A 25837-nucleotide genomic window follows, 5' to 3' on the forward strand; every position below is an offset into this window, starting at 1 on the left:
GAGATGGGTATATACCTAGGAAATTTAACTTTCCTTGATCCCTATATAAAGGTGAAAAAAAAAAGATTCTCTTGTTCCCCTTCCTAATTACTCTCACCTTATGCTCGATTATTTTCTACCAAAAAAAGTGCTCCCATTATTGGACATGACATGTAACATTAAATCCTTATTTATTTGTTTATTTTGATCGATGGCCTTGTTTGGCAAGTGATTTTAAAATATCTAATGGGCTTTTCAGAAAGCCTGGTAGATCAAAATTGGTCTTTTCTTGTTTGGCTCGTGAAAGGATGAAAGCCCACTAAATGAGAAGACAGGACCCAGAAAAAAGACCCTAATGGCCCAAAGTGGTCTACAACTCTACATCTAATAATTAGACCAAGCTTATGGTACACAACTACGGCCCAAAGTGACTCACTTGCCAAATCACTTATTATGTTTTTAAGCACTTATTGAGGTGGGGATGTTTGGTAAGTTACTTTCCTCATAAGTGCTTATATTGACATAAATGACAATTTTAACCCTCACTTCACTCATACATATATACAATACTTTTCACATATTATATTATACATTTCAATGAAAAAATGCCACATCATGACAATTGAAAGCCCATGTTGACCCACACGTAAGCGCCATGTGGACCCAATTAATAATAATAATAATAATAATAATAATAACAAGTCAACAAATAATAAATATTATTGATAAATAATAATAATAATAATAATGAATAATATTGATAAATAACAATAATAATAATTTAGCAAATATTGAATAGTATTTCCATAATTTTTTTACATGATTTTTAACAAAATTATGAAACTGCCCCTTCCCTTACATATAGATTTGAACTTGCGAAGCTGAAGGATTGTCCATCGTCTTCATCTTGAAGGTGAGAACACAACGGCGGTAACCCCCTTGTTTCCAATTCCTTCTCCCTCTTCTTTCGCCCATCTTCCCTTTTTCATTCCTATTCTCTTATTCTTCCTTTCTTCTTTTCCTGCTTCTTCCCCATCCCCATACTTTGGTCATGGAAAGCAGCTTGCAACGGTGATATCCACTTAGTTTTTAATCATATATCGGTGGTTTATTATCGGTTTCCGGAATACATCATAATCTGAAGTGCTTCATCAACTTCCTCTATTGTTTTTGGCTCCTCAAATGCATCCTTGATCCTTTGTTCTTCGTTGGCATGACAAAGGGGATAGTAGCGGTGGTGATTCAAGTTCCTGTTCTTCTGGTGATACCAAACAGTATTCTCAATTCTAGATCAATCCATCTTCATCGTCTTTGATCATTTTCTGGTTCGCCATGTTCGAATGAGAGGAGAGGGAGGTAAAACCCTCATGTGGGGGTATTTTGGGTATTAAAAAATATCAGGGACCGGTTCGTCCCATTCGTCCCATTCTATTGGAAGTGCTGAAAAAAAAAATCAATTTCAAGTCACCTTTTTAAGAAATGCTTATTTTAATAAAATGTACTTTTTCCCCACTTTTTTACCAAATACATAAAAACACTTCAATAACCGATTAACGTGTAGCCTAGCTCTTAAAGGATCTTCTTTAAGAAGTAATTTTTAGAAGTGAAATCAAACAGCTACATTCGACTTAGAAAACCTCTGCCCCAACAACCGAGAGGCATCAATCGACACAGTCACACAGGTACGTTCTTCTCGTTTTCTTTTTCTTCTTATTAATCTTCTTCACAGGTACTAATCGAGACTCACCATTCACGGTGTTCAATTTCTTCACAGTGTTCTCCGTTTTTCATCCATACTCAGCTATTCTTAATCGTGTTCAGGTATAACCAACCACCATCTCTCGTTTTTCCTTTTCAGATTCCATTGATGCATTAGGATTTAACATTTGTTAATGTCTGTTTATGTTTCGAATTAGGCAAAAATTCTCTGAATGTTGTTTTAATTTTGTTCATTTCTTTTATTGTTTGTGTAGTCGTATACTTCTCTTCTCTCTATGAGTTATTTGAATCTGTTTACATCAATTTGAATTTGTATACTTCTCTTCTCTCTCTGCTAGCGTTCTTACACAAGGCAACAAAAGAGTACTTGTTTTGTATTGCAGATCTGTTATGTATCAGATGTTGTTGCATCCCGTTCTCTTCTCTTCTCTATCTCTCTCTGCCCGACCCAAAATGAACGTTAAACTTGTTTTGCTTGGTTGCCCCCCTTTAGGCTTGCTAGAAATTCTATTTCATCTCAGGTTTTGAGCTGAAGTGGTCAATAGCGTAGTATATGGGGGTTCCATATGACTCCAAACTCAAAGTGGGCAGTCATTCCCGGGAACCATTTGTTCCTGGGTCTTGCTGATCTGCAGAGGAAGTACCTACAATAGTTACAAAGTATCGGATGTGAATTAGAAAAAGTGAAAAAAAAAACTATCATTCATTGACTACAGGCTGGTGTCAGCATGTGAAACCCATCCAAATTTGGCTCTTGGTCGTCTAACCTTATAACCTGTGGTAAGTTATGCAATCCTATATGCCATTATTATTTATCAAAAGCCTAGACCTACATGCCCTGTAAGTTTCAGATAAAGTTATTTATGTAAATAAGTTAGCCTGGACCCATCCAAATTAAACTAATGCATTCTATTAGCCGTTCTATGATGTTTTATAGAATATTCAGTGTTGCACTACACTTTGATTAATAAAGAGAAAAATTACCTTATAAACTAGGCCAAAACCCCCTTGTCCAAGCTTGTTACTGCACTTGAAGAGTGGAAACTCTAGTTTTATTTTATTTCCCTCAAGATCTTCAAAATTGGTAGAGCCTTGAATCATGGGATCTCTTGGCATGTCTTATAGGGAATTGATTTTCTTATTTTCTGATCTACATTATGGATTCGATATTTAAAAAATGATGATCTGCAATTGTTATGCAGAGTGATGTTTAAGCTTTGTAAGGGAGAGGTTGAAATTTATCTTATGTCTCTCTCTCTGATGAGTAACTTTTAAGCTTTATGAGTGATGTTTCTTTTAAGCTTTATAAGGGAGAGGTTGGAATTCTTTTAAGCAATTGTTATGCATCTCCAATGTTATTATTATAATCTCCAATCAATATTATCGTTGTATTGGTTTCGACTTCCTCACGAAGTAGATAAAGTTACTCAATTGAATTGGTTCCTCATGTGTTTAGTGATTTGCTAGTCAAGTTGCATAATAGCATGCATGTTTTTTTGTCTACATATATTGTTCTCATCTAACTGTTTGTTGTCCAGGGAAATGAAATAATAAAGGGCAAACCTTCAACTCTTTTTTAGTCAGAGTTTTGTTTTACTCTCGTAATTTTTCATTTCAAATGATAATTTTTAAGAGAAAACAAATTAATGATGGATATTACTGGCTTATGAAAAAAAGAAGATCAAGTGACCTATTCATTGTAGAATACCCCAATTGATGATGTTGAGGGATGCCAACTCTATATTTTTGGAACCCTCCAGTTTCTGAAGAAAGAGATTTGTGACCTATTCATTGTACTAGGAATGTCTAAGCATGAATGAGCAATTATACATGCATATTCAGGTTGGAGGTCTTTCATGTGGCATCCAGCCCTTAATTTGTTGGTGGCTCCTATGTGAGGCTATGACCTTTGACAATATATTGAACTATATGACTATGTGTGTGGACAAAACTTATTTTTGGAAAAGGTAAAGTATAATTTCATTCATCAAAAACAACACCCATGTACAGCAAGAGACTGTACATTGGAAATATAGGATTTGAAGCCACTACATAGCCATATTTTAGATACAAAAAAGAAAGCTTTTCTCAAAACAACTGTCAACAAGCCTTCCTCTGTAAATAGGATTTGAAGCCAACCAAGAAATCAGTAAACCTTTTACTTTTTCTGCTACCAATACTAGCAGAGTGACACATGCTTTGCACGTGTATTTAAAATATGTTAATTATTGCTTTCAATGTAAATTAATTTAAATGAAAAGATGACATTAGAAAACAGAAAATTATTTAGTAAGAGTTATGATCCAGCAAGAACTGTACAGAGTTAACATGAAAGTCCTATTACCATGTTCATCATGAAGTCAATTGCCTTGACCATATCCATACAATGCTGCTCAATTCTTCCCATTGTATTTTTGCTGGAATTAATAGATAAACTCTATATACAAAGATGAATGGTACTAATTTGATGATTTTCTGCAAGAGATACAATGGGTGGTAGGTGGTACCAACTCTAGAGGAAGTAAAGTTTCTTTCTTTTTTTTTTTTTGGTTCATCTAGAGGAATCAAAGTTAGACCAGGCATTTTTGACTGAAAGACTGTGTTAGAAGGGAAGCTATATCTAGAACTATGACTACCGGGATTAAATGCATGGGAGAATAAATAGGTTGAATGTAAATTCTGGTTTGTTTTTGCTTCAAATTTAACTTTGTTTTGTTTGAAGATGACAATTATAAGTTCTTTTGATGCTATTTTGCAAATAACTGAGACACAAAGAGATACTCACAGAACCACAAGTGCAATGGACAGAAGCTTTCTATTGCAAGTCAATTACTTTCCACTGTCTATCCCACCATGACAATCCATTATGGATGCCCTAGACTTAGAAAAGTGGAGTTCCAGTGATTTGTCACCTGAATTCATTTACTCCTTCCCTCAGCCAATGGTGCCTTAGCATCCCTAATTGGTTTTCTTTGATATTAGAAAATCAATCATATACCCTACCTTGTATTGGAGGCTTTCACAATTAATATTAGCCATTCAACCAATTAGCCTAAAAGAAATCCAGTTTTTTTCTCACAACATATCAATCTAACAGTTCACCATAGATTTGGAGCAAATGTTTTAAAAGAAGGAGAACAATTGGACAGCAGACGTTGGAATTTGTTGTCCATGAATAAGATTATCCTCATTAAAACACTCCCTCAGAAAAAAAAAACAGAAATAGATAGCAAAAGAAATTCATATGTTCAACAACGGACGTCCTTATCAGAAATCTGAAATCAACAAAACAACCAAACATGAATTCCTAATTTGAAATCATGCTTTTTTACCTTTGAATAAAGCTTTCTTATGCAAGGTGCCAACTGGCTGGTTGGTAAGGTCTCCTTCTGGTTGTAGCAGAGACTTGGGATTGAATCTTGCTTGCACCTGTGTTTGGGGGGGGGGATGGGCTACCCCTGTTGTGTAGACCCTTCTTTTTTCTTCTTCTTCTTCTTCTTCTTCATTTGATAGTAAGAAGAGTTCTTCTTCTTCTGAATAAATTTCTTTTGAGAGAGAGAGAGAGTGAGGGAAATACAGTCAATAGGATACAGAAGTAGCAAATCACAAAATTCTTTAAGAAAGGAAATAAAGAAATTATAGAGGTGTATATAAATTTGACTATTGATGAAAGACTAAAAACCAATGTTCAGAGAATCACACTGGGCATAGAATTGGAAAAGGGATAGGTTCACAGGTCAGAGGTTCAATTGCAGTCAAACCAGAGGTCGAACTGTGATGTCATGACATATACACACACATACATACAAACATATACATATACATATGTTTCAAGCCATATAAATGCTATATATAACATATTCTACAAATAATATCACACTTTAGTGTGGTGCATAGATGGTTATTTTTGTTAATTTTTAAGCAAATGACCAGAGTTAAAGTCTTTTTTTCTTCATTCTTTAAAATGCAAGTGTATTAAAGCAATATATGCATTTTTTTACCAAAAAAAGCAATATATGCATTAAAAAGGCATAAATAAACATAAATAAAGTGGTGGATTAATGGCCATTGTATAAAACCAGGATCAGTTGATCGATTTTTTTGGTTAAACTGTCCGAGCAGATGACTTTGAATGGTTTTGATGAGTTCCAGATTTTAGGGTGTGACCGAACTGGTTAAGGGTCCAAGTCATGGTTCAACCGGTCTGACTGGACGGTCTAGTCTGGTTTTCTAAACGCTGTCAAATACAGAGAGTTGTAGATAGATAGAGCGTGCGAGAAAAACATTGTCGGTGGGATTCAGAAGCAACACAAATTACAAAATTCTATCGGGAAGGAAATAAAGAAATTATTGTAGGGGTAAATAGTGGAAAAATTGATCATTGACAAAAGACCAAAAACAGAGAGCACGAAACTCTCTTTTTATATAGTAGATGGAAAACATCATTTGCTTTATCAGAGAAGAAAGATGACTATTTCTCTCAATCCAAATTGTCCAAACTATTGCAACAGGACACGTATTCCTCATTGCCTTGTCTGTCTTACTAAGACCATCCAGCTACCAAGCTTCTAGCATGTGGACAAACCTTATGTTTGTTGTTCTATATTTAGGACTTAAGTAATGACTTTTATGATGCTTGATTTGGCTCTATTAGTGTTTAGAAAACCAGACTGGACCGCACTTGATAAAAAAACGGTGAAAACTGACTCGTTTAACTGGAAAACTGGTGAACCAGTCTGTGTTTAGAAAACTGACTCTTTACAACTTTTTGTGGGAGCCTGGAGAGGGAAGAAAGGATCATTTGGTTAGATGGGAATTAGTATGCAAGAAAAAGGACCGGTTCACCAGGGTGGATTGAATTAGAGTAATTCAACCCCCAAGGGACACATAACTTTTCTTCCAAGCTGCCAGTTTCTTAGCACACCTTTCCAGCACGGGATTCCAAAAGCTTACCTCCGTAGGATTGGCTCCTAATGGTATAAACCCAAGTATCTCATTGGCCAACTAGATGTTAGACATCCTAGTGCCTCAGCTAGGATGCTATTTAACTGATTGTAGTTATTTTTTCCAATACATATTACTACCACCTAACTCTGTCGGTGTGATTTTGTCTTACACCATCCGTCCTAAGCCCAGATAAAGGAGGGTTGTGTCAAGTTGGCAGCTGGCACTAAAACTTTTGTCAAACCCTTATGAATGTGATTACTTCATAATAGAAAGAGTTATTGATAAAAAAAAAGATGGAAGAGTGGAAAAATTAGAAAGGATAGGATCTGGAATGAAGGCTCCCTGTTCAATGGCTAGTTTGGGTTGGTTGCATTATTACTCTACATTACCAGAAATTGGGTATTGTGTGGTGAAGCTTCCTGCTTGACCCAATTAAGAAACCATTTTCACACACAGATGCATATATGGATATTTTTCTATGCATTCTGTACTTTTGGTTTTTGCATGATGGCACAATTTGTGATATAGATATTTTTTTTCTTCTTTCTATATGTTGACAGGCAAAATGAAGAAGTATGGTCTGCAACTTAGAGTTCAACCATCACAGCAGAAGAAGCAGCCAAAAAGACCTCCTCTTGCCCCTCCTCCTGGCTTCAATGATGATGATGATGATGATGTTGAAAAGGAGATTGCTCGTCATGCCACCAGGAATAAGTCTCTAAAGGATGTAAGCACTTGAAAATTTTGCATCTCTTGTTTTCCCAAACTTCTTACTAGTGATTTCTTTTCATTTCTCTTTATCTTCTGAAGATTGAAGAACAGCAGAAGAAAGCTTTGGAGGAAGACCCTTCAATATTTGACTATGATGGTGTATATGATTCAATGAAAGAGAAGATTGCCCGACCTCGTGAAGAAGATTGCAAAGAGAGAAAGGTAATATTGCTTGATTCCTGATTTATAATATATTGATCTCATATGAGGATTTGTTGTCAATTGCAATGATTAATGGTAAGTTGGTAACTTAATTTTGCCTTGTGGAATAATTTGCTTTTGTTTGAATGCTATTTCCTTTGTTGCAGTTGATGACAGATTTTTTTTAGCTTTAAGGAGCTTAAGTTTAGTTTATGCTCTCATCAATTTTAAAGTCTATTTTTTATCTGTTAGACTTTTTTTTTCTATTTACTATGTTATCCATTGATGTAGGACAGGGTAGGGGTTCTACTATAAGATTTGGTGGTGGGCTTTGTAGGGGTGAAAGAGGGCTTTTCATGATCCAAGATGAAGAATAAGGGTAGAAAAACAAGTAGATAGCTTTCTGTTCACCAAAGAATGAGCAAGAAACCAGAAATAGAGAGAAGAATTCTTGCTTTTATTGGTAGAAAGAGAGGGGAAAAATGAGAAAAAAAATTTCTGGCAACTGTCATATTTCACTAAACCAAACTTTAATTCTTCCAATCAACTCATCTTGAACTTCAGTTACAATGACTATTTATAGACTTAAGTTATTAACTCAGATGTCCCTTTACAAACTCTAATTTGGACTAGGGATTAGGGAATTGACCCAAAACAACTAATTGTCCCTTTACAAACTCCATAGTGAAACATACTAAGTACTCCCCCCTTCCTGTGCCCTGATTGCTGTTGCTTTTTGTTGTTTGTTGATTACTGATTATTTTGCTCCATAGCTACAGCTTGAGAGTGCTCAATTTTGGTACATGCATGATATTCATTTCCAGAAAGAAAACAAAAGCAGAAAATGTTGTAGAAGATTGGCATTCGCTGGATAATATGTGGGAAGTTTATTTGAAGACTCCTTCAGACCTAAGCAGAGCAGTGTTTTAAAAGCGAAAGGCGCACAAAATGCAACATGTTCCAAATGCGCCTGAGGCGCAAGGCGAGGCGCATGCCTTTTTAAAAAAGGCGCACAAAATAAAAAAAAAAAGCTTAAAAAATATAAAAAAATGTAGAAATTCTAAGAAATCAGGAAAATTTCAAAAAACAAAGTTAATTACTTAATTATTAGCTTAATTGGTTAGATACTTAGATTATCAGACATTACTCATTATTCATTACTCATTATAGGTAAAGTATGTAATCAGCTTATCAGCAATTTGAAGTTGATCAGGAAAATATGCAATCATCAATGATCAATCTTGAATCTACAGAAATAAAAATTAGAGATAAACTGATAAAGTATGCAATCAGCAATGATTCAATATAAAAATTAAGAAATCAGCATTAAATATAAAAGAATTAAAGAATATGCAATCAGCAATGGTTCAATTGGTTAATCAGGAAAATATGCAATAAGTACAGAATTAAGAAATCAGCATTAAATAATTAAAGGAGACTAGACTACAAAAAAAAAAATAACAGAACAGTATAACACATTCAATGGTTCAATATAAAAATATAAAATATAAATATAAAAGAATTAAAGAATATGACTATGAGCACAACCTATACAACATTAAATAATCAGCATTAACAAAGCTAAAAGACACTTAGCTCTTAGTATCGGTATCCTCTCCATGGCTCACACCGTCACACTCACATGTAACAAAATCAATATAAAAATTAATCATTTATTGTAATAAGCAAGTAAGGAATCAGATTTGAAAAATATTTCAAAAAACAAGCTATATATTAAGTATTTAAAAATGCAAAGCACAACCTATACAAAAAGCAAGTTTACTGCCTATACTAAATCTCAAAATCAAATTCTCATATGTCCATTGAATCCATTCATCCATTCTTGATTCTTCTTTCCTCAAGATTCTAGCATTTTCCTCTTCTTCATTTGGAAATTCCATATCATCTTCATACTCATCATATTTGTAATCATCAATATTCTCTTCTTCTATTTCTTCTTCTATGTCAAATTCATCTTCGTCTTTTTTTTTTTTATCATCAAAGGAGAATTTTATTTGAAATTAGAGTTAAAAAAGTTTTACAACTTTGTGTATGGGATTAAAGCTCCCACACTATTACATATTTCTGTCCCTCTTTTCATTGCAGTCCAAAACAATTGTTGCCTCAAAGCCCCTTGTTTAGCAAGATAATCAGCTAGCCCATTTGCACTCCCAACCCATTTGAATTCAGCATCTACCTCCTTTGCAACCTAACCCATTGAAAGTCTACAGAGTACTTCTATTGTTTTTAGCCCAAGAGATGATCACCTTGGAGTCCCCTTCAACCTCAATATGCCTCATTCCTAGTTGCTTAGCTATCTTCAGTCCTTGTAGCAGTGCCATTAGCTCAGCTTTTAGAGAGTTGCCCATGCCAATCGGTCCAGAGAACAAAGCTAATATTCTCCTTTCAGAATTTCTGATTACTCCCCCAATACCTGACACTCTGACAGTTTCGGATTTCCAATAGAGCTTCCATCAAAATTCAATTTAATTATGTTGCCATCTGGAGGTTTCCATTCCATCCTTGCTCTCTCTTTCACTCTTGAGGATTGTGCTACTTCTGTCCAAGATCTTATAATGTCTATGATAGAGAAATCTTGAAAGATATGCAGATATCTTACCCAATGAGCTACTTTAACTTTAACTATGTCGATTACCTCCTCCATTGTTCTACTATTGTCCAAGAATATTCTGTTATTCCTTTCTTCCCAAATCATCCAACAAATAGCTACCTTTGTAGCTTTCCACATAACCTTCCATCTTTTCTTTGGTTGCCTCAAAAAGTCTCGGTTGAACAATTTTGCCACATCTTGAGGGGAAACCCACCTGTAACCAAAGAGAATACAAAAAAATTCCCAAATGTGATGCACAAAGAAACAAGATAATAATAGATGTGCCAAGGTCTCACCACTTTCCTTACAAGGGGAGCACATGTGAGGAGAAAGGCAAGCAAAAGACCTTCTTCTCTACAACATATCACAAGTATTAACCTTGCCAAGGAAAATTTCCCAACAGAAGGCTTGAATTTTTGGGGGGATAAGCTTACTTCAAATTTCTTTCATAGGGAAATCCCCAACCAGGATGCTAGGTGAGGCAAGTAAAAAGGAGGAACAAGAGAAGAGGCCATCTGAGGAGCCTTTCCATATTCTAGAATCTTCCAAGGATGGGTCCAAATGGACTTGTCCTATTAGATCCAGCAATTGAACTAAAGAGGCACATTCATTTTCCCTAAGGCCCCTTCTGAAACCCAGATTCCAATTGACCCCATTTGGGCCAAGATTTCCCAACATACTTGTTGTTTCCCCTTTGAAATTTGACAAAGTGTATAGGTCCAGGGAAAAAGGTCTTTAAGTGGACTATCTCCCACCCAAGAAATGAACTTTATTACCTTGGCCCACATCAAAACGAATGGAATTAAGGAAATATTGGGTAAATTTCATAAATTGCTTTCCAAGGAGAAGTTGAGGAAACATGAGGGGCAACTTTTGCATCCCAACCATTTCCATCCAAACCATGAATACTCACAATGACTTTGTGCCACACCCTGTTTCTCTCAAAAGGGAATCTCCACAGCCATTTTCCTAACAGAGTTGAGTTCCTAAGTGAAATATTTCCTATTCCCAAACCCCCTTTATCCTTGGGCTTTCTAACTTGATCCCAATTAATCAAGTGAGTCTTCCTCTCCTCTCCTGGGTCCCAAAGGAAATCTCTCATGTATTTCTCTAACCTCCTTGCTACTCTACAGGGTATTCTAAAGGTTGAAAGGAAGTAAATAGGGAGGTTTGCCAAAGTGGCTCTAATCAATGTTATCCTTTCACCTAGAGAGATATGATTCCTCCTCCACAGAGCTAGCTTCCTAGCAAATCTTTCAATGATTGGCTTCCAAAAACCTTTTGACCTAGGGTTACCACCTAAAGGTAACCCTAAGTAGCTAATTGGCCAACTTCTAATTTCACACCCCAAAATCTCTACAAATCTATTGAGTTCCCCTTCCTCCAAATTGACCCCTACAATGCCTGTTTTGGTCCAATTTATCCTTAAACCTGTCACCCCCACAAAGTTATCCAATAACAACTTTAGGTTTACCACTCCTTATTACCTCCCTCACAAAAGAAATGTCATCTACAAATTGAAGGTGGGTAACAACCCCTACAATGCCTTTGAGTTCTGTTAGTCTGATAACAACCAAGAAGAGAGAAGAAGAAAGAAGAAGGAAAGAGAGAGAGAAAAGAGGAGAAAAGGAGAGAAGAAAAGTCTGGTTTGAATCAGGGAAAAAAATCACCTCTCCCATTCGGCCAGACATGTTTTATATTACTAACATAATGGAAAAGACACATGTGCCCTTACTTAAGTGAGGGACACTAGTTCTAATATAATATTACAGATCAACAACCTCAACATAAGTATAAAGACAGAAATACCCCTACACTAACACTCCCCCTCAAGCTGGTGAGTATATATCATATAATACCAGCTTGTTACATATGTAGGCCACTCTCCCATGACTCAACCCTTTTGTAAATAAGTCTGCCCACTGGTTCCCTGTGTTAACATATGCAGTGCCCATCACTCCATTCAACACCTCTCTCACAAAGTGACAGTCAACCTCTATGTGCTTGGTTCTTTCATGAAACACCGGATTAGAAGAAATATGAACTGCAGCCTGATTGTCACAATAGAGCTTCATTGGAGTGTTAATATTGTATCCTATCTCCTATAGAAGGTTCCTTAGCCACACTAATTCACAAGCAGTATGTGCCATAGCTCTATATTCTGCCTCTGCACTGCTTCCATGTCACCAGATTACCCCCAAGAAAAGTGCAATAGTCTATGGTAGACCTCCTATCAGACATAGAACCGGCCCAGTCAGCATCATTATATCCTTCTATTTCAAGTTTTCCACCACTTTTGTATATCAAACCATGACCAGGGGCCCCTTTTAAATACCTTACAATTCTTAGAACTGCATCCCAATGAGGAACCAGAGGTTTCTGCATGAACTGACTTACCACACTAACCACAAATGAGATGTTTGGCCAAGCAATGGATAGGTAGTTCAGTTTACCTACAAGTCTCCGGTATTTGCTAGGGTCTTCAAACACTTCACCCATATCACTGCTCAGCTTAGTATTTGCTTCCATAGGTGTTTCAATTGGTTTAGCACCTAATAAACCTGTTTCCTCTAGCAAATCAAGCACATATTTCCTTTGACACAAATTAATACCATGCTTAGATCTTGCTACTTCTATCCCCAAGAAATATTTCAATTTACCAAGGTCCTTTGTTTGAAAATGTTCTTGTAGAAAAGTCTTCAACCTGTCAATGCCCATTTTATCATCCCCGATAATAACAATATCATCTACATACACCACCAATAGAATTTTTCCTGCCTGAGAGTCATGACTGAAGACGAAATGATCAACTTGGCACTGTTTCATACCAAACTTCTTTACCACCTCACTGAACCTACCAAACCATGCTCGAGGAGACTGTTTAAGCCCATATATAGCCTTCTTTAGTCGGGGGAGTAGCAGCCGGTACATGTGGGCGATGTGTATACACTTGACGGATAGGTGGCCGTTCAACAGGTGGTGGCCCTGGAGGTAAGGACTTGGTCATGGCTGGAACAAGGGGAACAGAATCGACAACTGGAAGTGGAAGAGGGGGAGGTGATGAGGAGGAAGAAGCATCACCAGACCCCAAGAAAAACGGAATAGACTCAAAGAAGGTAACATCAACACACACAAAGGAACGTTGAGAACTAGGATGATAACACTTATACCCTTTCTAGGTTCGGGAATAGCCAAGAAAAATGCACTTAATGGATCGTGCATCTAACTCGTCCTTCCCGGGGCCTAGATTATGGACGAAGCAGACACACCCAAAAACCCAAGGAGAAAGAGGAAATGGAGACAAGGTGGGAAACAAGGTAGTTAATGGGGAATGACCATCAAGGATAGACGTGGGCATCCGATTAATCAAGAAGCAAGAAGTAAGCACCGCATCACTCCAAAAGGGTTTGGAACATTCATGTGATGCATGAGGGATCGAGCTGTTTCCAAAAGATGACGATTCTTTCTCTCAGCCACCCCATTTTGTTGTGGGGTGTAGGTACATGAGGTCTGATGTAAAATGCCATGTTGGTCCAAGTATTCTTGAAATGATGAAGATAAATATTCATGACCATTATCAGAACGAAAAATTTTAATGTGCACCAAATTGGTTGTGAATCTCAAGATAAAATTTTTTGAAGATGGTAAACAATTCACTCATTTATTTCATTAAATAGAGCCACGTCATCCTTGAAAAATCATCAACAAAAATGACAAAATATCTATATCCATTGTATGACATCACTTTATAAGGACCCCAAACATTTGAATGAACCGAAGAAAAAGGACTCGACACACGGTTATCAACCCTAGGACTAAAGGGAACATGATGATGTTTCCCCAACTGACACGACTCACAATCTAAAACATAAAGTTGACTCAACGAAGGAACCAAAGATTTCAAAACTTTCAGCGAAGGATGACCAAACCGACAGTGCCACTGGAGAGGAGAGAGAGATGACTGGAGAGCTGTTGATGTTCTTCCACAACCGTCAAGATAAAACAATCCATCAGCTTCATGCTTTCCACCAATCTTCATCCCCGTCTTGAGATCCTGAAAAACACACATAGAAGGGTAAAAAGTAATAGAGCAATTGAGTGACTTGGTCAACTTACTAACAGACATATGGTTAAACGGAAATTTAGGGACATACAAAACTGAGGATAAAGATAAGGGGGTCAAGTTAACATTGCCAACACCACAAATCGAGGATGTGGAACCATTAGCAAGGTAACAGATTGTGATGTTAAGCAATGAGAGAGGGAAGAAAACACAGCTGGAGTTCCAGTCATGTGATCGGAGGCTCCAGAGTCAATAATCCAGGGATTGGGTGTGGATGCCAAACAAGCCATACTTGAGTGTGCGAAAGTAGCCGTGTTCTGCTGAGATATGGATTGGACAAACCTCTCATACTCATCACGGGGAACACTCACCATCTCCTTCCCGGGAACATCTGTGGATGTAGGAGGCATCTGATTAGATGAACGATTCTCCTGTCTGAAACCGGTGCACTAGTTAGGGCATGATTGGCCCAAGTTGAGGGTGGACCATGCAAGTCATAACAATAATTAATGGTATGTCCATCCATACCACAATGAGTACATCTCCTCAGACCCGAGCCACGTCCTCTGCCACGGGCTCCCCTTGAATCTCTACCTCCAGTACGACCACCACCATGGTTATATGTAGGTCCACCACCACCACTCTGGCCATATACCGGACCACTGCTATCACTACGACCAGACTGAGCTCCTCGAGCTCCACCTCTAACACCACGACCCCTTGACACTGCAAAGGCTGATCTATCAGAAACATTAGAGTTCTCAGTAGACCCAATGGAAGTCCTCCGAAGTCGAGCAAACACCTCTTCTAAGGAAGGGAGAGCTGACCCTCCTAGTATCTAAGCCCGCACTGGTTCATACTCAGATTTCAGCCCGACCAAAAATCGAGTCACATCAAGTTGTTTCCTCTGTTGTTGCTGAATTTTGACATCAGAAGTGAGGGGGTGATAAATATTCAACTCATTACGAATGTTTCTCATACTAGCATAGTACTCCTCAAGACTCTGGTTGCCCTGTTGCAGATTAATGTATTCCTGATACAGCTGGTATACTCTGGTTGTATTGTCTTGACCAGAATACAACTTCTTAGCATGGTCCCACACATCTTTGGCAGTGTCAAGAAACATGAAATTTACACTAATCTTGGGTTCCATACTATTTCACAACCACGTGATAATCTGTGCATCCTCTTGTTCCCAGTCTTCATACTCATGAGAATCAGTGGAGGGTTTCTCCTCCCTTATGTGTTTCACCTCCTTCTTTGCCTTTAGAAAAACTTCTACAGATTTAGCCCAAGGTACATAATTCTCTCCATTCAGTTTAATGGAGGTCATTTGAACATTCAGGTAGTCAGTAGGTATCATCACATTAGATTTGCTATCACTGCCATCTCCCATTGCTGAATTCTGTTATTCTTGAATTCGGCACACTACACACTACTTGATCACACTGGTTTCAGCACTTGTTATTGCTGAAGGTTGCACTCTTTACGCCACAAAAAAACCCTACCCTACGACTACCTGAAATCTCACCACTATATGAGAACCACTCCCCCTTCGAATCACACAAAAAACAGCATAAACCCTAGCACACTACAGTCTGAAATCCCATCATACAATCTGAAACATACTTCCTATTTGATTCATAACAAAATATGCATAGAAATCTCTTACCTCATCACCCGAAAAACAAACCACACAAGAAGAAAATCAGACCACACAAGACACTCACTGCACCACACGAATTAGCCCTCTTCTCTTCATCGATTAGGGGAGGGCTTCTTAGAAACCACAGCAACCGACCATGAGCAACACAACTGGAGGCATAGAAACCTCCAAGGGAAGAGGGCGACCACTCCTTTTCAGCCCTTTCCCTTATCTCCAATTGATGGCAGAGAAATCAAGAGAAAACCCTAGATTAAGTGCGCAGAAAACAGAAATCTGGGCAGATCCGAGTTGCTTAGTTGAGCTCTGATACCATATTATGATTCGGCCTGCCTTTGAGTTCTGTTAGTCTGATAACAGCCAAGAAGAGAGAAGAAGAAAGAAGAAGGAAAGAGAGAGAGAAAGGAGGAGAAAAGGAGAGAAGAAAAGTCTGGTTCGAATCAGGGAAAAAATCACCTCTCCCATTCGGCCAGACATGTTTTATATTACTAACATAATGGAAAAGACACATGTGCCCTTACTTAAGTGAGGGACACTAGTTCTAATATAATATTACAGATCAACAACCTCAACACAAGTATAAAGACAGAAATACCCCTACACTAACATAAACAATCCTTGGAAATCAGCTTTCGCCACCATTCTGCTTAACACCTCAGCCACCAAAGTGAAGAGAAAAGGGGATAAGGGATCTCCTTGCCTAATTCCTCTCTCAGCCGATCAAATTCATCTTCATCTTCCAAACAAAGTTGGGAATTTGATGTGCTAGGTCTTCTGGAATTGGTTGCCTTGGGCCACTTGGCTCATAACTGTGAAGTTGAGCTTGAGCCTCTAGATCTTGTATATCTTAGTGGCTCTTCAACTCCAGAAGCACGAGCAACATCTCCCCATGTTAATGAATCACCATCAAACACCAAATTATATTGTATTCCTCTCTCAGCCAATCAAATTCATCTTCATCTTCCAAACGAAGTTGGGAATTTGATGTGCTAGGTCTTCTGGAATTGGTTGCCTTGGGCCACTTGGCTCATAACTGTGAAGTTGAGCTTGAGCCTCTGGATCTTGTATATCTTAGTGGCTCTTCAACTCCAGAAGCACGAGCAACATCTCCCCATGTTAATGAATCACCATCAAACACCAAATTATCTTCAGCCCCATCCATCTCTCCCTATAACCACTCATTATTCTCATCAATATCTTTTAGAGAGATGGGATCAATGTAACTGCGTGAATCAAAATGCTCTTTCAGCATCTGGTTGAACTTAATAAACACTAAATCATTTAATCACTTTTGGTCCAAGCGATTCCTCTTTTTAGTATGAATCTGTGAATTCATAAAATAGCATTGAATTGCTAAAAAAATTTAAATTTAAATGTAAAATATAAATATAAGATAAATTATAACATAAATTTATTAAAGACATACATGCTCAAACACACTCTAGTTCCGCTCGCAACCAGATGCACTGCATGTTAAACTAAAAATTTTGATAGCAATTTTTTGTAGATTTGGAGCTGAAGCACCAAATGCTGTCCACCAATCAATCAGCTGAAAAATATAAATATTAACTAAATTAGCAAATTGACTAAATAAAAATAGCAATTATTAAAATAACTAAACACAAATGTTAATTAACTTTATATGAATATTTACCCAATGCTTTTAACACAGCAGATGAATCTCAGTATACAATGGGTGGGAAGGGAGGCAAATGCATTGGTTGATGCTTTAGCAAAGCAAGGGGTAATTAGGGATCAGTTGTATTGGGCGCAATTGTAATTACAATGCTAGCTCTAATTTAATAGTGAAGCTACATCTCGTGCCTCCCTTTGGGATGCTTGTAACAATGCCTATCATTTTTTTCTCAACGAAATTTAATGATCTTTTACTTGGTAAGTGAGATGTGGTGGGAGTTATACGGAATTAATGGTTTATAGGATGACCCTTGGTGTTTGGCAGGTCTGCTAATGCTATTGGCAGATTATCTTGCTAAGCAAGGGGTTATAAGGGAACATTTGTACTGAGCTACCTTGTAATCTTTATCTATAGTGCTTTGTGGTTTTCACATTTTTAAGGGAGGTCACACCTTGTGCCTCTCAGTGGAATGCTTGTAACAGTTCTCGTGTTTTCTTAATAAATTCCTCTTTCAATTATTAAAAAAGCAGTTGAATTTGAGGCACTTGTGAAGTATATAGGAATGGTAAGGGTGAAGTTGTGGCTTGTTTTGGGCTCAATTGTAATTTTTTCTGCTTTGTTTGCTTCTTGTTGGAGGAGATAAGAGAGGTTATCTCCTCCCTTTGTATCCTTAATTTTCTTCAATGAAATCTTCTGTTAGTGATAAAAAAAAAGATGGTGAAGTTTTGGCTTTGTTCTCAGGACCTATAGGTCAAGGAGACTCACTAAAGGCTGAACTCGTGGCTTTAACACCAGGGTCTGATGCTGGAAAAGACACCTTTTCTTTTCTTTTTTCTTTTTTGATTAGTAACAGGCTTTTATTACTTTAAAAAGTATTTACAAGAGTAATGTTCAAGGAGTACATCATATATTTTAACGTAGAGATGTACCATCACCCCTACTTCTGAGGTCCTGATAATTATTACCCCTAATCCATTGCCCAAAGTTATACAAATTTCACTGAAAAATAGATACCCAGAAAAATTGACTTTGTTGGAGTCCTCATCAGCTAGGCTGTTAGCAGACTTCTTTATCCAATTGAAATTATTCGTCACTTCTCTTATCAATAGCTGTATCTCTCTCAAAGTGTTCCCTATACTTCCAAAGCCCTTCTTTGCTTCCTTTTAGTCATCCCACTTCCAATTTGGTATCACCCTCAACCATCAAGTCGTCAAAATTTTGTGTTTTAGCCATTTTGATCCCTTGAAGGACTGCTCATAGTTCCGCTCTAGTACAGTCCCCATACTGCACTCTATTCTCTAAATACCCCTTGAAGGACTCCTATAGGTCCCAAGTATAAGCATTGAATATACCCCTGACTATCTCTAAATACACTCTATTCTAGACTTTCCCAGGTTGCCCATACTGCACCCCTCTACGTTCATTTTAATCATGCCTTGTTCTGGTTGGTCCAACTCATGACTACTTTGTTTCTTATCAGGGGGGCTTGAGCCACCACTTGCCAACTTCTTATAATTTCATTATTTTTATTAATATGCAAAATTTGGCAAAGTCTTAATCCAATGGGCAACTTGCACAGGAATATTCTCTGATTGCTTCCTTTGTGCGAGATTCGTCTCGGAAAACTCTTGCATTTCTTGTTCAAATTACAGCTGATCTAGAGTATGTCACAAAACTTTCCTCTTACCTTTGTTGGGGAGAAAAAAGTATATTTGAAAAGATCTCTTGGAGAAAAAATGGGTTCCATTTGCATTCAAATTCCAAAATAGTGAAAAGAAAAATCCCAAATATCTGACACAAAAGAACATGAGATTAGTAAATAGAAAGAATATTCACCACAAGGTACGAAGGAAGCACGTATTGGGATTTGGGAGATAAAAACCAGGTTGGCCTCTTCTTCGGCAGAACATCAAAAGATGATTGTGAAAGGTGGTTCAGAAGTTGTAAGCAAGGCTTAAAATTTCGATTTGATACGCCCGATACGGGGCGTATTGTATCGTATCTTTGAAAAATAGATGCAGGATACACATGAAAAATGAGCGTCTCGTCTTCTTTTTTAATGTGTCTCATCTTTTTCCCTGAAATAAGCCTTCTTTCACCCCCAAATGACTCTAAAACTCCAAACCTATTCCTAGAGTGCTAGATTTGCAAAAATTTGCAAGAAACAAGTGTGAATCGTTAATTTTTTTGAAGATTTTTCAAATTTTGAAAAAATATGGCAAAAGTAGGTAAATTTTTTCAATTTTTTATAATATCTTGTGATTTTTTTTTCTTGAATGTTTAAATTTATGTTGATCTACATTTCTTACATTCAAAATCACAATTTTTTGTGTTATCAGTAGATTTATGGAAATTTCATGAAGATATTTGGGGAAAATATAAATTAACAAAAATTTGAAAATGTAATTTTTTTCTATGCCTATAAAGACTAAATATGTTTTAGATCTATGGATTTATCTATCATATCCATAGAGCAATTGAAATTTCTTCTTTAATATTTTTTTGATTTTTTTATATTTTTAGAATTAAAAAATAAATATAATTAATTATATTTTATCATTTGATCACAACAATTGAATATATTATAATCCTATGGATGATCTATCATATCCACAGGCCAATTGAAATTTCTTCTTTAATAATTATTTTTTATTTTTATATTTTTAGAATTAAAAAATAAATAATTAATTAATTATACTTTATTATTTGATCACAATGATTGAATATATTATAATTCTATGGATGATCTATCATATCCATAAAGCAATTGAAATTTCTTCTTTAATAATTATTTTTTTATTATATTGTTTATTTATTTTTTATAATTTTTGGAAATAAATAATAAATAATAATTATTTAAATAATAAATAATTATTAATTATATTTTCACTTGGAAGTTGCGCCAATGCATGTTTTATGGTTGGATAGGAGAGTTGGGTTTTTCCCATCCCATAAAACATTAAAACTTAAGAATTATAATTTATAAATTGTAGTTAAGCTTTAATGAAATTATAATTAACTACAATATATTTCTTCATAAAACCATTAAAATATATTAATTTAATGTATATACACCTCATTGAGGTTTTATATTTAGTGTTATTGATGTATTTTTATGATTTACTAAAGTAATTATTAGTGTTTCCAAGCGTATCTTAGTTTTTCTTTGATACACGTGTATCCAAGGCGTATCCCGATACATCTCTTAAAATTGTCTTTGTGATACTTTGAACCTTGGTTGTAGTGCAACTTGGTCAGGCTCAAGTTGGGGTTTTGTCAAAATTTGAATGGGCCCGGATGGAAAACCCAGCCTAATGCAACGTAAAATCTCAAGATCGGGTACCCGACTTGCACCTTTAGTTGTAAGATGTCTGTTAAATAACAACCCAGGACTTTGGCAATGTCAACATGTTTCTAGAGAAATAAGGAAGCTGGCACATGACCTAAGGGCCCAATTTCTATGGACAAAGGAGGCAAATTGCTTGGCTGATGCTCTAGCAAAACAGAGTTAATAGGGAGAACTTGCATTGGGGAATTACAAGTGAGGATTTAGTGGATATGAGATAGGTAGATGATATAAATGTAAGGAGTTTTTGGGATGCTTTGGAAAATCTTCTTGTAAACCAGTTTCTTATTTAATTGACAAGTATCAAGTTACCAATAAAAAAGTTCTAGAAGGTTGCTGTATTAATTAACATGATCTGGCTAAAAAACAAAATGGAAGGGACGTGGCATTACAGGAACATCATAAGAGAGGTCAGAGTTAGTGCCACAAGATCTGTAATCCACTTTTTCGTGGGTCCATAATTCAGCAAATGGCTTTGCTGATGCATTGGCAAAGGATGGGGTTAATAAGGCTCAGTTCTGGGATTTTTTTTTAATCAGCTTGTTCTGGGAAATTTCTTGAACTGTATGTAAGAAGTTAAAGCCTGGACTGTGTGATTAGTGTCAGCCTAGAAGGGGCCATCATTTAACAGTTATACATCTTCTCTTTATTTATTTATATCTAATAAAGTTTTAATAGTTACCAGTCAGAAAACAAAAAAGTAATCAGTGTATCATCTTCTGTAATTTTGGGAGTATGTTCTCTTTTCTATGTTCTCAGTATTATCAATTGTGTTATATTACATGTGAAATTGGTAGTGCAAAATAAATAAATAAACTAGCAAGACATTTGTTTTTTGAATCTGATGAATGGAGGGATTTGATTATTGTATTTCCAACAGACTTTTGGTTCCTATTGCAGTCTAAATATATTCAAGTACTGATGGAGAAAGCTAAAGAACGTGAAAGAGAGCATGAGATAATTTATGAGAGAAAACTTGTTAAAGAGAGAAGCAAAGACGATCACCTATATTCAGACAAGGATAAATTTGTTACAAGTGCATACAAGAGAAAACTTGCGGAACAAGCTAAATGGTTGGAGGAAGAACGGTTGCGTGAACTTCGCGAGGAAAAAGAGGATGTATGCATCTCTTTCCCCCTTATCCTTTTAGACATGATATAAAAGCTGTGGTTCTGCTACTTAAACTTAACATGCTTGTATAAGTGCAAAAAACAGTCACGGCTCTTTTATAACCCAAGAATTTTCTTGCATTATGGTTGGGGTGCCAAAATGTAATGTTAATAAGCCTTCTAATAATTGATATTATTTGTGGAAATAAATTTATTTTTTTTTGGAAAGGTAAAGTAATTTTATTCAACTCAAAAACATACAAGCTGGGATCAGACCCCGAAGGGCAGTCTGAATACCACAGCAATTACATTTTCCTCCAGAATTCAGAACAATAAAAAGAAGACAAATTCAGACTTTTAAATTCTTCAGATACAGATATCCAAATGGACCATAAAACAGCGGCTGAATAGTCCTCCACACCAGGTTCCCTTTCTTACTAAGGCCTCCCACCTTCCAACAATCGAGGAGATCCTTAACCGATCTAGGCATTACCCAACTAAATTCCAAGAAATAAATTTATTGGTTATTAGAGATTGTTGTTTATAAGTAATTGTCATAAAATTTTCATTTACGGTATTTTTTCTTGGCATCATGTTCTCCTTTACAAATTTTGCCGGTTTATATTTATCACATTAGCCTTGAAAAGGTTAACTTGTAAAAATGTTAGTTTTTCTTTCAGCATTAATCTTTATTCATATTAACAGAAATAGATTTCTTTCCCCTTCCATTGTATTTAACATTGAGTACAAAGTGGAAGATACAGAGGATAGCAAAGAGAGAGGACCTAAATTTGGGTTTTGGCTTGTTCAAATACAATAAGAACTGCAAGTTATTAAAAAGGACCAAGAACATACTTAGGTTGATGTCTCGATGATGGCCAGAGCTACCTTGAGTGAAGAGCGAGGGATAGGAATATGAGACACTGGTTTTGGTGGGGTTTGGGATGTAGAAAGACTTATGGTTTCTTTCTTCTTTCTCTTGAACAGGGAATGCAAATTGTGTAAGATATACCTCTCACTTTTTATTCGTTTATAGTGTCAAAGTTTAAGAAATAAAACTTAAAAATGTTACTTTATATAAAGAATGAGCAATTGATTTCCCATAGATGTCCTTTACACTTCAACTATTTAAGCACTATATATATGAATCTAATACATTTTATTACAAATTACCTTATAAAAAGAAAATGTGCTATATATGAATAAACCATTTAGGTTATATACATGTAGTCTATATAAAATGTATTCTAATATCTAATAACATACCATGAATTTCCTAAAAGATTATTGGGAGTCTACCCCTCCCAATACCCCAGATGGCTGGGAGACAAGGACCAACATTGGGTAAAGGCCTTTTAGATATTAGAAAAATATTACTTATGAACCACTGAACTAAATTGTTTCTCCAGAATTTTATTAGATTATAGAAATTATTTATAAAATAATTTATTATAAGGGGGCTATTGTAAGGGGTTATTTTGGTTACTTTAGTGCTCTTGGGCAGTTTTGCATGGATATGGACACAGGAGTCAGAAAGTGATGTCTACGAGACTAGACAAGATGGAAAAACATGGTCTCATGGATGTATCTAACTGGAAAGGCATATACTATGATAATGGTTCATATATTTTTAATTCTAACATTTAATACCTGCAAAAATGGTCTAAAATGTTGCCTTTGTTTTGTCAATTTAGCATTCATATTTGTACACTAGCTGTTCATTTATATCAATATAGCAAAGATATAATAATGAAATGTTACATAGAAGTGTCTTCAAGAACATTGTAGAGCATTGAACTCCAACGACTTGTGACATGTGTTCAACACAAACATGTCATCCATTTCGGAGAGTCTATGCAACAATGCTCTTAGGCTGAAAAATCGTACTATAAATTGTATGTGGGAACCAATCCACCATTGTCCAGGCAATTGTGACACCTACTCCAAGTCCCCAATGTATCTGGTCTTGAGTTTGATTCATGACAAGCAAATGATTCCAACCATGAGGTCTGCTAAATGTTGTGCAGGAGTGGTCTCCTGAGTCTTAGCGCAGCTTGGTTTCATGATCCAGTTGGTATGAATAGATTTGGGTTATATGGCATGGTTTCTCTTCTGTTCTTATCTGGGTTTTAGCCTAAAAAAGAAAAGAAAGAAAGAAACAAATACCTCAAGAAATTAAATGGATCCTTTGTGTTGTCGTCTTTGCTACCATGCCTAAGAGTCTTGGCTTGTCTAGATCTGTTCTGTGAATCTAGTAAATCCAAGCCTTATCTCTGAGATATAAAAGACAAACAAATACCTCAAGAAACATAAATTAATAAAGGCAACCATTTTCTTAGGTCATGACTGTGATTTGGCTGAGTAATTATATGAACCCCTAAACATCCATATGTGGTTAAATAAATAATAAGTTACACTTCACCCAGCTTTTTTATTTTGGAACTGAAAGGTTTTGAAGCAGATGCACTATGTGATTGGTTTCTGTAGCACAATATTATTTACAGCAATGAAGCATCCTTATTATTATCCTGTTAGTTCTGATTTATAACTCTTTTAATTTGCATGTCCATTTCCTCTCTGTTCAAGGTTACCAAGAAGAAAGACATGACTGATTTCTACTTCAACCTTTCAAACAATGTTGCTTTTGGTGCCAAAACTGCTGAATCAAGAAATCCAGAGAAGCAAGAAGAAAAAGGGACTGCTGATATCTCAGAGAGAGTACTCCCAAAAACCAACTTGCCAACAAAAACTGCTGACTTAGCAAGGCAGAAAGAGCAGTATCATGCTGAGACGTCTCACTCTGAGAAGTTGGAATCTTCAGACAGGATACCAGAGACAGATACTATCCCAAAAGAAAATATTGTAGCTGAACAATCATTAGCTGATGAACCAAAACGGGACCATCATAAAAGAAGTGAAGATGCATTGGCTGCAGCTAAAGAGCGGTTTTTGGCGCGTAAGAGAGCAAAAGAACAATAAGTAAGATGCTATACCAGTCTCTTTCTTTTATCTGTTGTAGCATGTCATGAATGATATATTAAAAAGATATGAAAAAGATCTTCTTTGCTAACTTCTTGGTTGGGCTCTCAAAGTATGTTTTTTGTTTTTTTTTTCTCTGGATCTAGTTGTTAGAGATGTTTGGACACATTTTTCTTACCAAAATAATGATAATATTAATTGTTTGAGGCCAATATTGGGAAACCAGGTCAGGGTGTTATTTGTCGTCATAACAGTAAAGAATCCATTTTATTTTACAGAAAGGGCATACAAATCATCTTGGCCTTCGCTTTAGGTACTTGTTGGTTTGAGGTTCCTGCATTAATTGTCTCGGTTTCTTAACCCGTACCAAACCCGACCTGTTGACATCCCTACATGCCAATATAATATGATATTCTGGATACTGCACACAAAATAAAAAGGATACACAAAATTCATATATTCAGAAATCTGTTTGGTTCGCAGTCAGAATTGGAACTGGAGTCGAATTCATCAGAACCGGAATTGTATGTATCTAATGATGCAGCTTAGGCTGGATTAGCCCAAACCCAACCTGAAAAAAGGTTGGATTAGAGGTCAGGTTGGTTAATAGGGTTGGGGTCTTGGCCTCTTGGCAACCTGACCAAACTGAACCCAACATGTCTATTGTCTTCATGTTACCGTATAAATATCATAAAACGTATATGCATCAATAATTTTAGTTTAAACTTTAAAAGGTAATCTTTTTATCGTTACGTAAGTATGTACTCCTAAAGCATCAGAACTTTTTCCTCTTATAGTCTCATGTAATAAAGTTTAAGAGAAGTGGGAATATTAAAAAAAAAAAAAAAAGAGTGAAGAACTTGGGCTAACCCA

The 25837-nt window shown here is 36.2% G+C and overlaps 1 protein-coding gene across 1 annotated transcript; it reads left to right on the forward strand.

Annotated features, from left to right (window-relative positions):
• The first annotated feature begins 1532 nt into the window (after window positions 1-1532).
• LOC104589916 (uncharacterized) lies at window positions 1533-25176 on the forward strand. The gene is made up of 6 exons (XM_010248395.3): window positions 1533-1661; window positions 1754-1800; window positions 7206-7372; window positions 7456-7578; window positions 21777-21995; window positions 24572-25176. The coding sequence occupies exons 3-6, from the start codon at window positions 7211-7213 to the stop codon at window positions 24962-24964; spliced, it is 897 nt and encodes a 298-aa protein (XP_010246697.1). The 5' UTR covers window positions 1533-1661; window positions 1754-1800; window positions 7206-7210; the 3' UTR covers window positions 24965-25176.
• The last annotated feature ends 661 nt before the right edge of the window (window positions 25177-25837 follow it).

Source organism: Nelumbo nucifera, chromosome 6, assembly GCF_055504915.1.
Source record: "Nelumbo nucifera cultivar China Antique chromosome 6, China Antique-T2T, whole genome shotgun sequence".
NCBI classification, from domain to species: Eukaryota; Viridiplantae; Streptophyta; class Magnoliopsida; order Proteales; family Nelumbonaceae; genus Nelumbo; species Nelumbo nucifera.